The sequence below is a fragment of the Podarcis filfolensis genome (genome assembly GCF_964270895.1).
Source record: "Podarcis filfolensis genome assembly, chromosome: 17".
In the NCBI taxonomy this organism is placed as follows: domain Eukaryota; kingdom Metazoa; phylum Chordata; class Lepidosauria; order Squamata; family Lacertidae; genus Podarcis; species Podarcis filfolensis.
Window position 1 is genome coordinate 40,433,988 of NC_139621.1, and position 14,050 is coordinate 40,448,037.

At 46.8% G+C, this 14,050-nt stretch overlaps 1 protein-coding gene across 5 annotated transcripts in view; it reads left to right on the top strand.

Annotated features, from left to right (window-relative positions):
- The window catches only part of SIDT1 (SID1 transmembrane family member 1), a 46,334-nt gene that overhangs the window by 2,585 nt on the left and 29,699 nt on the right, over positions 1–14,050 (top strand). For 2 of the 5 annotated variants that reach the window (XM_083593213.1, XM_083593214.1), the window contains exons 2-5: positions 6,110–6,231; positions 6,565–6,735; positions 8,649–8,694; positions 12,988–13,089. In XM_083593213.1, coding sequence (XP_083449339.1) covers positions 6,110–6,231; positions 6,565–6,735; positions 8,649–8,694; positions 12,988–13,089 — 441 coding nt within the window. Of the gene's footprint in view, positions 1–6; positions 190–404; positions 580–6,109; positions 6,232–6,564; positions 6,736–8,648; positions 8,695–12,987; positions 13,090–14,050 lie in introns of those variants that run through there. The other 3 variants (XM_083593215.1, XM_083593216.1, XM_083593212.1) reach the window with 3 other exon arrangements.

Genomic DNA, 14,050 nt, shown 5'->3' on the forward strand with positions numbered 1-14,050 from the left:
GCCAGGCTCGCCGGGCTGCTGCTGGCCGTCGCCGGATCCCGCGAGCTGCAGCCTCCCCGCGCGCAAAGGAGAGGCGCCGGGGCCGCCGGCGCGGAAGAGGCAGCCCAGTTCGACGTCGTCTACTCCGGCCAGGTCAACCGAGCCGCCGAGCGCCTTTACGCCTTCAACTACACCAGCAAGCCGGGCCAGGTAAGGCGAAGCGCCGCCCAGGGCTGCTGTCCTCCTCGCCGCTGCCCGGCAGCAGAGCCCTGACCACCGGCTCCAGGGGCGCTCGGTCCCCGTCAGACTCCCGAGCCAGAGTCACCTGCCGGGGCGAAGAGCGTGGATCCCCCCCCGTCCCCCCCAGGCAGGGCGGGGGGCGCCAGGAGAGAGGCAGGCCTGCGTGGCCGCTGTTATGGATGGTCGGTGGGTCCAGACAGCCCTCTCTGCGGAAGAGCAGCCAGCCAGAGCTGGGATAGGAAGGGCAGGAGATCCACGGCGGGGAAGCGAGACCCGTCTCGCCTGCGCGCCTGCATCTGACTGGCTGCTGCAGCGGGACAGTTGATGCTGGGAGAGATGGATCGACCTTGGGGCGATTCGGTGGGGAAACGCTAATGTCTCGAACCCTTCTTTGGGGGGGTGCGCTTTAGATGCGGGTTGGGACCGCAGGCTGCTGGTCTTCCCTCCTTGAGAGTCTATAGTGGGGGTGGGAGAAAGGTCCATTTGTCTGGTCCATTATCTTCCCCAGTTGCCCAGGAAACACTTGCATTGTTTGGTGTGTGTGTGTTTTAAATGCATCCATCCTTAACTTCTTGCCCTTCTTTCTGATGAAACATTTTCTGTGGCTGATCGCTCGATTTGGCAGTTTAATTCAGAAAAAGCAAGAGGCATCACGTTTGTCTTAAGCTTTTTGCTTGATTTGGGAGTTTTATTCAAAAGAGAGAGAGAGGCCACGTTTGTCTGAAGCTTTTGAGTCATGAAACATCTTAGTTCTGTCCAGTACTGTATATATATAGATGAATATTTGTCAGGGAAACAAAGAAACATCTATTGTTTAATGAGAATGCATTCATAAAATCTTTGGAGATGCCATAGAACACATTGGGATATAGCTGTTACCTACCCAGATATAATGGGACGCGGGTGGCGCTGTGGGTTAAACCACTAAGCCCCTTGGGCTTGCCGATCAGAAGGTTGGCGGTTCGAATCCCCACAATGGGGTGAGCTTCCGTTGCTCGGTCCCAGCTCCTGCCAACCTAGCAGTTCGAAAGCGCGTCAAGTGCAAGTAAATAAATAGGTACTGCTCCAGCGGGAAGGTAAACGGCGTTTCTGTGCGCTGCTCTGGTTCGCCAGAAGCGGCTTAGTCCTGCTGGCCACATGACCCGGAAGCTGTATGCCGGCTCCCTTGGCCAATAAAGCGAGATGAGCGCTGCAACCCCAGAGTTGGCCACGACTGGACCTAATGGTCAGGGGTCCCTTTACCTTTACCTTACCCAGATATAGCTAGATATATTTATTAGAGTACCCGGTTTCTATGTTGTATGGTATACCTGTTAGAGCAGAATTAAATAATGAGATGGAGGAGTAAGCCATAATGTGAATATACCCCCCTAAGGCTGAAGCTAGATGTGAACCTGAACTTGTGGTTATTTTTTAATTGTTAACTGCTGCAGGGAGCTCTGATTTTCATTGGTACAGTAACACATGGGGAGGGGTGTCAACCTTTCCTTCTGCTATAGTCCTGATTAAAACAAGTTTTCCTTCTGGCGTCTATTAGTGCTGGAAGAAAACATCACATGGGGTGGGTACAGTGGGTACATGTTGCAATAATGCTTTGCGTTTATCTCATATTAAAAGCACTTCCCATTCCTTGCATCAGGAAGCCCTACAGCAACACTGTATTTTCTCATAGTTGCAAGGTGTGCATGTGTTTGTGTCCGGTGCCTGAGGCAAGGTTTAACTTCCTGGTTCACAGGTCAGTCCATTACAGAGCAATCTTTTACTCACCTTGATGCCAGCCCACAGATACACTGTACACCTGCCAAATACTACACTTATTCAGCCTAGGGCAAGAGGGGGAAATACTTTTTTATAAAAAAGATAGAAAATGGAAGGATATCTTGCCCTGATAAGCACAAGCTTTGTTACTGCCCTCCAATTGCAGGTGGGACTGGCAACACACCCCATTATGTGTGGCGATGGAAGCAGCCAGTGACAGTGTGACAATTGGGGACACCTCCGCCACACCACCTTGTATCTTACAGACTACAGAGCACACAAAGGGATACTATTGCACCCCAAGTCCAATGGCTCCAGGGACATCATGCTCTCACACAGGGATTTTTTTCTGCCAGAACACAGTTCTGGCACCTTTTTTGCCATGCTTTGCTCAACAAGTCTGCTCAACCCAGCAAAGGAGGTCCCTAAGTGGTGAGGTGCGCAGGATGGCAGCCAAAGTGGCCTGAGTGGAGTGGGGAGAGCGGCCAACCTGGCATCTTGTCACATGACTTGCATTACAAGATGTTGGTGACGGTGGTGTCTGGGCTGGCAACTTGTGGGAATGTTGTGGATACTAGGAGAGGATATATATTGATTAAATATTATCCTTCCTAACTCACGCTAGTGAGTCATACAGCAGAGTTCATTCCCTTCTATACACAGCAGGAAGCTAGTTGCAGATTCGTTTGAATCTCTTTAGTTAAGCAATCCAATCTGGCATGCCCAGATTGGAGTATATTCCCAGTAAGACCCCTTTGTCCCTCCTAAAAAGAATATAGACACAAGAAGCTTTTTTAAAAAAAATAAGAAGTTTACTCACATTCAGTTCACAGTTGGATCCCTGAAGGCAGGCTTTCTCTTAGAGTTATAGAAGAAGGTTTGAGCTCATCCCATATGGGAATGAGCCCATGTCCTGGTGGCTGAGAGCCAGCAGACAGCAAAATACATCAGTATCCAGAGAGCATGGCATCAAGAGGAAGATGGCTGCGCAACCAGCTCCTCTTATGGGGTCTCCCAGGCTCACACCCAACTACCTGGTTACACACAGGGGGAGGAAGCTCCAGAGCAGGTATGACAGGAAGTCCTTCTGGAACTGGAGTAACCCCGCATGTCCACTCTGGGCAAACAGGAAGTGTTGCAGCTTATGTCACATCCCACATGACTTAGGTGGTGAGTTCTGGCACCTTTTTTCCTAGAAAAAAAGCACTTCCTTCACTCATGTTTTACATTCCTGGCACACACACCCCACCCCACCCCCACAAAACCCAGTCATATTAGGGGCAGAAGAGAGGAGCATGCCTGGGATTAAAATTACCTAGCAGATACCACAGAGCCATTTCCTAACCACTCAGCCACAGCAGGAGACCAGAATCATGGGGCATTTTTCTCCCACCTCTGGGGTGAAAATGGTACAAATCTTTGACTTTCATACTCAGAGCCAGGTAGGTAGCTGTGTTGGTCTGACACAGTCGAAATAAATTTAAAAATTGTCCAGTAGCACCTTAGAGACCAACTAAGTTTGTTCTGGGTATAAGCTTTCATGTTCATGCACACTTCTTCAGATACACATTCAGATGCTCAGAGCCATTCTTGAATATTAAAGCATTCTCTGCTTTAATGAAACACTGAAAGAAATTTAGCCTTGATGCAAAGATGGGGAACCTTTTTTCTGTTGTGGACTGGACTGCATTCTCAAGAACATGTATATAGCCTGGAGGGGATTTCATTAACTCTTTAAGCATTGACATAGATGCAAGATATCAAACGTAGCATTGCCTGATTAGAAATTTATTAGGCAATGATAGTTCCAAGACATCTCTAGTTTGAGAAGGCTTTGAAAACTTGCAAATAAAGCTTTACTTAAGTGGCCACAAATTGGCACAACATAAGGTACACCTTTTCAAAGTTGTGATTGCCTTTACCTTTAGCTGCCAGAAAAGGGATACAACAGAAAAATATTTTAATGGTGTAGTTTATAGAAGCAAACATTAGGTGGTAACCAAGGAGACTATGACCAGGAGGTTGGTCACCATCTACTTTCCATTTTTATGCACATTACACAACACCACACACGCTAAAGAATGCTGAGGTGTTATAATTTGTATCTCAGGCTGTTTCCATGATACTGGGTGGTTTGCAAACTACCACCTCAAAGAAGGGCTATAGGATTCTATAGGATTCAAAATACGAGCTTCTGTTCTTTAAAAATTATTCAGTGCAAAAGATGGCAATGTATGGACCAGAAGTCTCATGTAGCTGGCAGCAGAGCTTTTGTGTAGCTCAGGGCTGGCAGAGTGAGGCAGTTGCCAGAGGCAGTGATTGCTGGAAGGAGTGGGGCAGTGGTAGCCCCCCCACACACACACGGGGGGGGGGAGACACCCTCCCTAATGCAGTACAGATCTCTGTGTGCTATGAAGGGCTCCTGCTCCCCTCTCTTTGAGTGCAATGAAGGATGGGAGCCTATGGAAGTAAAATTCATCTGTGTGAACCTTATTGGCTTCAACAAGAGGAATGGGGTGGGGGGGTTGCCCCTCGCTTTAGGCAGCAAATGGCCTTGGTGTGGGCCACATCCTATATTCTGAGAATATTGGCTTATTTTATTATGGGAGCTTTCAGACTTCATGACTGTGGAGAACATGGGAATGATAGAATGCCATAGAAGTTCCAAATAAATAAATAAAAAGACAAATAGCTAAATTTATAAGCTTTGAGGTTTTATAATTCCTGGTAATTACAATTCTTAATCTCTCTAATTCCACATTGATCTGGTGAGAAGGGATTTGTCTTGCTTACAAGTTTTTCCAACCTCCCCCCCACCCTCTCTCTGGCCTAGGCAGGAGGTAGATTTAGAGCAGTGGGACCAGTTCTTCCACACTGAGCGCCGAGCCTGTGGGGTGCCTCAGGGTGTCGCGACTATTGCCGTGGTGCAGAGCATAAAGCGTGGGGATGACAGGGAGAATGTACGTGTGAAATATCACAGGTTTCATTTTGTCCCCATGGATCCTGGACTCGAGGGTGCCTTGCCAGCTTTTATTAAACTTTATGGAGGAGAGAAAGATATGCTTGTGGCATAGCTTGTGTTGCCATGGCAACATTAATAGACATCTGCCATGAGGACATCTGGCTTCTTGAGCCACTTCTGCCCTGCGGATGTTTTGGGTCTGTAGCTGACAGGCAGTTACAGGTTCTCCTACATTTCAAGGCTACATTCTTCCTCTTTTGCTGAAGATTGTGAGCAGGAAAAGCTTGGCTTATCGCTACACCTTCTGACGCTTTTGATGTGAGATAACGGGAGTGGCAGTCAGGGCAACCCCAAGGAAAGATGACTGCCCATCTCAGGATGGAGGGCCAGGGGCATAGAGTGGTAGGGGTGGGGCGATCCATCCATGGGGGCAGGGCAAACCGTTCACAGAGGCGGCATGGCAATCTGCGCATGGGGGTGCTGCACGGGGGCAGCACGGCAATTCGCCCAGTGGGGTGGCATGGCGAGCTGCCTACAGAGTCTGCCTGGCGGATTCAAGCACTATGCTGCTGTTATGGGCAGCGCATGGCCCTGAGCCACCGCATCACTCCCAGGAGAGGCGAGTGGCTCAGGCGCACTGCAGGCCAGGCCCCGTGCCGCCTCCCACAGTGTGGCATTTTGTCACACACACCCCTCAAGGATGACGCCTGGGGCAGACCGTACCCGCCTTCCTATGCCCCTGTGGAGGGCATCTTTATAAGACGCGGGGGGAGGGGATGCTCAGGACACTCCAGCAGAATGCCAAGTGTCATTTGCTATGAGAGATACTGCTGACAATATTCCAATGCCTTATCTCTCAAATTAGATTGTTACATGGGGCAGGGAACCACATATTAAACGTCTATGGCAAGTTCGTGGGCAAAACGGAGGCAAGTTTCTTAGAAAACTAATGAGAAGAATGGTGCCTGCAAATGTTTGCCTTGTATCCCAGGTTTGACAAATCCTAGAAACAAACTGGTTGTTGTTCTTTAAATGAAATCTGGAACTTCAAGTTCAGAGGGTGGGGGAAGCATCTGTTCCTCTTGCCTCCCCATCATGGGCACCCTTGGAGACGACGCCATGTGGGTTTTTAATTAGTGAGTGCTTGTACATATTTTTTTCTCTTTGCAGGTGGATGCAGTCCGGGTTAATGTGCAGAGTAATTCTGAAGATCTTCAGTATCCAGTCTTGTTTGTAGTTCGGCAGCAGAAAGGAGTGCTATCCTGGCAGGTCCCACTTATTTTTCGAGGCCTGTAAGTAGTTGTAGTATTGTCATTGCCTGACTTGGTGTATTGGATGCTATTCTGTTTAAGGTTTTCCATATTTAGTCCCCTCCATCGAATAGGGGATGAGAGCATATCATTGCATCACAGGTCCCACCCATTATATCTGCGGCGGGGTGGAAGGCTATCTTCAGGGGCAGAGGGGTGTCTCAATTCTGCTGGCATGCTGGGGCTCCTGCAGAATCCTATAGCCCTTTCATCAGTGCATACTGAATATGGTTCAACATGGCTGTTCCTCTAGAATTTAGCAATGTCATTTTTCTTGGGTATGAAGAATTCTGGATTTTATTCTTGTTTCTTCAGTTACCAAAGAAGTTATAACTACCAAGAAGTGAGCCGTACCCTCTGCCCTTCACAGCCCACACCTGACAGTGGACCTTCTGAGCAGATCATATTTGTAGATGTGGCTTCCATGGCCCCCTATAATGCCCTATACAGACTGCAGGTCACCAAGATTAAGAGCTTCCAACTTATGTGAGTAGTTCACGTTTTGACTCTGAACTTGTCTGTGTTTTTTTGTTCTGCATTCACGGTTGCTGTCAGTTACACATACGTATAACCACTGTGACTAGAAGACCTTAGGCTACTTTGAGATATGGTATAATCGGTTCAGGTTGCTCTGGCTTATTGTTAGCACAGCTTGGAGACAGATTGCAAGGGAAAGCTGGTGGACAGCATAGGTGCCAACTCCCTGGGGCCCTGGGTGCCCGAGCACCCACAAAATTCCCCACGAAGGGGCCAGGCACTCACACATTTCAGTGTCAGGGCCATGCACGCTGCATGGCACCCATGGCCTAGGGCACCCATGGTCACAGGGCCAAGCTGGCACTCCTGGTGGACAGCATCACTTTCTTCTGGCAGAGTCCAAGCCTAAAACTTCTTTTTTACTCTTGGATAAATTTTAGTTGGATCCTCGTGTGTGTGTGTGTGTGTGTGTGTGTGTGTACCTTCAACTTGCAACCCATCTGTCTTAGCTTGTCCTGACACGCTGGGTTTGTGCTGGGCAGTTATAAATGCAGATGTGTGAAGCCCACCCCCTTTTATATACATGCAGATTTTCACTTTTCTGCCTTGTGCTATTGAATATCCATGGAAACCCCTGCTGGCTTTTCTAAGAGTTTGTTTATTCAGCCATTGGTAATTTGATTTCCTTAAAAAACACACACACACCATTATCACAAAGCATACAAAAAGATAAAGGAAGTAACCGCTTTCCACAACATTAGTGCAGCTTACAGAGTTGAAACAGACTTGTAGCACAAAACAGATCGCTACAAATCTGTGGTTCTCAAAGAGTGTGGTGTACCAAACTGGTGTGGAAGGAGAGGGTGGCAAGTCTGGTGGGAAGATTCATGGACAATCAGACTCATTGAGTATGTGTTCATACATAAGGTACATATGTAAGAGGCTCGTTTATAATTGTATTTTTGGAAATGACTCATGTTCTTATGTAGCTGCATTTATTTTATGCTTACTGGATGTCCCATGATCATATTAGAAAGTAATTGTGTTATAAAGCAAACACTGCCAGGAGTTGTTTCCAATGTATTTGTATGAACAACTTTTGATTCTAGCCCAGAAAAGAAAGTTTGAGAAGCACTGCTATCATAAACAAATGGGGAAAAAGAGGGATTGGCATATTCCCTCTTGCACTTTTACTCCAACCAAGATTGACACATAGTGACTGGAAGTTGGGGCAGTTCCTCTGTATTTCCAGACAGAAACTAAATTGAATTGGACAGAGGATGGTTTCAGGAGGGAGGTGTTGATTTCCCCTCAAAACATCTGTAATTTGATCTCTGCTGAAGAAGCCATCAGTCACCTGATGATTGGTCTATTGTCTTAAGCCAGGCTTCCTCAAACTCGGCCTGCCAGATGTTTTGAGGCTACAATTCCCATCATCCCTGACCACTGGTCTTGCTAACTAGGGATCATGGGAGTTGTAGGCCAAAAACATCTGGAGGGCCGAGGTTGAGGAAGCCTGCCTTAAGCGATGCAATAAAACTGCCTGACTTTTTCCCCTCTGAGGAAAAGACCTTAGGTTCAGAGATCACTTTCTTCTATGCAGGGTGAACAGGGTAATTCAGGGCATCTGATTCAAGGAGAAAGATGCTTTCATAATCCAGCTTCTCAGTTTTGCTTTGGCACCTGCTATATACCAATTGAACTGATGAGTGGGGAAAATACCTGCCGGCTTTTCTCATTGACATTGCAGGTGCCTGGCCTCCACAATTATATTATTGTGAGTACCCAAGCACCCATGGCCCCCTGGAGTTGGCTCCTATGATGGGCTTTACCTTCAAAAACCTTCTTCCTGCCAATGTTCTGGTGTATTTTGGGTTTTATTTTGGCATCCATACTAATTTTTCCCCCTCCTGTGTTTTCAGGTTGAACACTCCTTTTAGCTTCAGTGCCAGCCCTTCCCAGCCGCAGGTAAGTTAGAGTACTGGATGCTAAGTATAGATTATACATCCCCCCTGCAGTGGCAAGTGAGTATAATTAGTAGTTTGACTATTAGGATCACTACCTCTCCTTTCTTAAGATGCTGATATGCCCTAATTGCACAATACCAGAAAACATTATCTTGTGGCCATTGTAAGTACTGTATTTTCCCGTGTATGAGGTGATATTTTCTGCTAAAAAAAAATTAGTCAAAAATTGGGGGTCGTCGTATACACAGATGGTGAATGTATGGGGTTTAAAACACGCACACACACAAATCCCCACTACCTTCCTGCAGCTGCCATGAAGAAGCTGCTGGAACCAGTTCCACTAACCATACAGGCTGACTGCTGGTGGGATTTGTTCATTGTTTAGTAAATGTCTGGGTCAACAACTTGCTGCCACTTCTGATTGTCCGGGTTTTCATTTCTAGAGATATGGCAACCCTAAAATAATGATTTTTTAATTCTGGGTTAAAAACAGGGGGTCACCTTATACATCGGGGCATTTTATACATGGAAAAATATGGTAGATAAGCTTTATTGTACTAGCCAAATGCCATAACAAAACATACAAACACTACCAGGAAAAGAAATATCTATATTATATACAAAAAACAAAGCCACTGCCTGAACCATCAAAATAATAAAATGCAGATGCGTTACTGAATGATTTGTAGAGTGGGGACTCCACACAACATACAATATTTTCCTATTTAGACCTCTGAATCTCCCTCACAGTTTACTTCAATTTTGTCCAGGTTCTTCTTCCTGATCTTTCATGCCACCAGTGCAAACAGGGCCACAGTTTGAGTCGCTGGGGCATTAGCAACACTGAACAGCCATAGCACACTCTCCGTGGGTGGGGGAGGTAGCTTTTCTGGACAAACAAGGCATTTACAAAGCGTTCCCTAGGTTCTGTATCTAGTGGGCAATGTAATAAATAGTGCTGGATGTCCTTCAGCTGTGGTTGCCCACAAATACAAAGTCTATCTGTCTACAGAACCCTGTTATAACGCCCATCCAGGACAGCAGAGGGCATTACTTGTGGCCATTGGAAAGAATTATATTGTGTTGCATACTTCTACCAGGCTCTTTGCCTGCCCAGGTGCACGGGGAAGCCATGTCCCAAGGAACAAAGCATTAGCAAGCGGTGCATTCTAAGCCCTAAACAGCCTCGGCCCAGTATATCTGGAGGAGCATCTCCACCCCCATCATTCTGCCCGGACTCTGAGGTCCAGCCTCGAGGGCCTTTTGGCGGTTCACTCACTGTGAGATGTGAGGTTACAGGGAACCAGGCAGAGGGCCTTCTTGGTGGTGGCGCCCGCCCTGTAGAACGCGCTCCCATCAGATGTCAAGGAAATAAACAACTACGTATCTGACTTTTAGAAGACATCTGAAGGCAGCCCTGTTTAGGGAAGTTTTAAATGTTTGATGTTGTATTCTGTTGTGAGCCCCCCAGAGTGGTTGGGGAAACCCAGCCAGATGGGTGGGGTATAAATAATAAATTGTTGTTGTTGTTGTTGTTGTTGTTAACGTTCTGCCCGGACACTGAGGTCCAGCGCTGAGGGCCTTCTGGCGGTTCCCTCCCTGCGAGAAGTGAGCTTACAGGGAACCAGGCAGAGGGCCTTCTCGGTGGTGGTGCCCGCCCTGTGGAACGCCCTCCCACCAGATGTCAAGGCAATAAACAACTATTTTACTTTTAAAAGACACCTGAAGGCAGTTCTGTTTAGGGAAGTTTTTAATGTTTAATAGGTTATTGTATTTTAGTGTTTTGTTGGAAGGCACCCAGAGTGGCTGGGGTATAAATAATAAATTATTATTATTATTATTATTATTATTATTATTATTATTATTATTACCTTGCAAGAAGTTGTGGCTTGTGTGAGGAGTGGTGGTGAGCAGGAGCTCAGCCTAGCAGGATTTCCTAAGTCTATGAGATGTTCAGACTGAATAGTGGGCCCTGCGGCTCATTGTTTTGTTGGAGTAGGTGGGGCTGCATTGACACTGGGTTTTCTGACGAGGTTCTGAGTCAGCTGGTGGGGTTTGCAATGACGCCCTAAGGTGGCACCACTGAGGAGCATAGTTCAGTCTGCATCTTCTTCAGCAGACAACTTGCCTTGGTTGCCCAGGAGGTAAGATGCTGGAGCCTGGCCTCTGTGAGTCATGCTTCTGGCTACAAGGTCCCATCCCTCCCCTGCTGTTGGCGAATTATGTCCCTTCCTTTTCCTGCCACATTTCACACACTTGCAGAGTTCTGAATCAAAACACCATAGCTATGAAAAGTGGCAGAGATAGTAGGGAGGATAATCTTTGTGCATTGTGAGCAGAAGTATTTCAGTCCCATATAAGTGTCCCGTCCCCCCCCCTCCTTCGAACATTGTTGTTCATTTTTACCCATGGCTGCAAAGTCCACTTCTTGTTTGATTTGCTAAGGGAGAAAAGCTATTTGCTTAGTTGAAAGGCACCAGCTTATGGGACTGATAGCGGACAAGGGCAAATGTATTCAAAAGCAGCTCCTTCAGTAATAGGGAGCACACAAAAAGCAGTGACTCCCTTGGACCATAGTGGAATTCAAGCACCTCTTTCAAGCTTCCGCCATCTTTAGGTGTAACCGTCTTGACTCTGTTTACCAGATCTTGCATAAGGAATTCCTACATGCGTAACATCCTGTTTTGGTTTGCTCTGCTTTTAAAGATTTGTATCTGAGCTTGGTTACCTGAGTGTGAGGGCAAGCACCTTGTGAGTTATCTTTTCAAAGATGTATCATCTCTGGATCCAAATATGTCGATGGACTTTCCTCCATCCCTTTCCTCAATTAACCTTCAGCCTCAGCCCAGTTCCCACCCCTCCTTTTTCTCCTCTTTTTACTTTATTGCAACAGTGTTAGGGGTGCTTTTAGCAGAGAAGCAGCTCATTAATGCCAACGATAAATAAATAGAAAGGTTCCTATTATTTCTCCCACTGGCTGGTGGAAGCATTTGTGAAATGACTACACTGTAGTCCTCATAGGCCACAGTAATGAGAATCTTTGAGGAACTGGTTTTTCTGGTTTTCGGAATGGTGTCTGCTAGGATTTTTTTTTGCCAAAACACAGGCTGAGCTCATTCAACAAGAGAAGACTGTAACAGTAAGCTTTTTGACCCTGTGAAGATGGGTACAAAGGACAGGTGCAGTACAAACAAGGAGATTAATGACCATTATTATTACTATTATTTTATTTTAAATTCCTATCCTGCCCTTCTTCTTAAAGGAGTCCAGAGCGGCAGCCAACACAATGCATAGTTTATGTTATTGTGCAGTTGCCATTGTGTGAGTGAATGGTGAATGTTTTTCAACTGTGTAAACCGAAGAGGAGCACTTGACGGAGCCTGGGAGCGGCTGCAACTCCTTGCCACATGTGCATGCAGTTTAATCTATGTTTGCCACCATGTAACCGCTCTGAGGTTTTACAGTCAATACCGAGGAAATAAACAGCTTTCATACTCTTCATACTGCTTAACTGGGGCTGAGCCCAACCACAGCTTGGCAGTGTGAAAGTTGCCACTGCTGTGGTCACTCTTGAATTGCTACAGTCATATTTAAGTCTCCAGCCACATGGTTCTGACCCTTGCCTGTGATGGATGCTGATTGGACAATGGCTGGTGGGCATGGCTCACAGTGGCAATGTCCATGCCACTCAGCTGTCATTTAAACTGAGCCTTGTGCAACAGTTGGTAAGGGGGAGGTTCAATTTGTGTGTCATGACAACAACGGTGTGCCCTGATGAGATGGAGGGAGGGAAAGGGAAAATTGGGTACAAGGCTGTTTTCTATCTTCTCCAAGCCATGATAGATCTCAGTATTTATTTCTTGTGAAAATCAACCTTTCCTCTATGTTGGAACTCAAGGCAGGGTGCCCAGGGAGTCTTCCTTCTGGGCACTGAGGAGGTTCAGACTTGCTTACCTTCAGCACACTATGCCATGTCCCTTCAGACCAATGCTCTGCGACGAGGGACTTGCTTAAGTTGGCCGTAGCGGACTTTGGGCTTTAAAATTTCAGCGGTGCCCTGTACAAAGCCCAAATTTGGTGCCCCTCCACCTCTCGCCTTCTGTTGCTTCTCATTGTTGCCATGTCCCCTGAGGTGCCCTCTCAGCTTGGCGCCCAATGCGGGCAAACAGGTCATACTCCCTTTAATTCTCCTGTGAATTTGGGCTCTCCAGTGGGCATGGCTTTTCTCATGACATAAGGATGTTTTTAGCGCATGACAAGAAAGAACCTTAAAATCCTTTCCTTCTTTCCATAGTATTTTCTGTACAAGTTCCCTCCAGATGTGGATTCTGTCATAGTCAGAGTGACTTCTGAGACAGTCTACCCATGCTCCGTTGTCTCCATCCAGGATATTGTGGTAAGCTCCAGGAGGCTGGGTCATACAGAAGGGCTGTAATAGCCTGGTAGAACATTTTGGTGTGGCTTTCCCAGGCTTAGCGTTGCGCATCAATAACTATGTCTCCGGTACTGGGAGCTTTGTGTGGGCTTTTAAGATCTAAATTGTTTTGAAATGGTGAGAATATGCTTAGGTGTGTTTGTGGTCACTGGTCAGGGGAATGGCTTGTGACAGGGGCAAAACTAGGCTTTATTTCACCCGGGTCAAAGACCCAGTTTGGCACCCCTACACATGCATTTGCATACATACACACACAGGCTGGGAGCCTTCACCCGGGCTTCACCTGGGGCAAAAGAACTAGCTATTGTCACATATGTATGCAACAATAATAAATAATAATAAAATTTTTTATTTATATCCCGCCCTCCCCAGCCGAAGCCGGGCTCAGGGCGGCTAACAACAATAAAATAGTACAACATTCTAAAATCATTCCATTATAAAATTAATTCAACTCAAAATGATGGCAACCATTAGGCTAAAGTTCTGTGAAGAATGCCAAAGGAGGGAGTCAGGCTGTGCCCTGACCAAAGGCCTGGAGGAACAGCTCTGTCTTGCAGGCCCTGCGGAAAGATGTCAAGTCCCGCAGGGCCCTAGTCTCTTGTGACAAAGCGTTCCACCAGATTGGAGCCACAACCAAAAAAGCCCTGGCTCTAGTTGAGGCCAGCCTAACCTCTCAGTGGCCTGGGACCTTCAGGATGTTTTTGTTTGAAGACCGCAAGTTCCTCTGTGGGACATACCAGGAGAGGTGGTCCCATAGGTACGAGGGTCCTAGGCCGTATAGGGCTTTAAACAACAGCTGCAGGGATGCTATTTGCCCAGAGATGGAAAGAAGATAAAATCCCTACCAGAGAGGAATGGCAAATCAAGCTGTTGGACCATGCTGAAATGGCAAAACTGACTGGAAGACCTAAACTTCAATAAA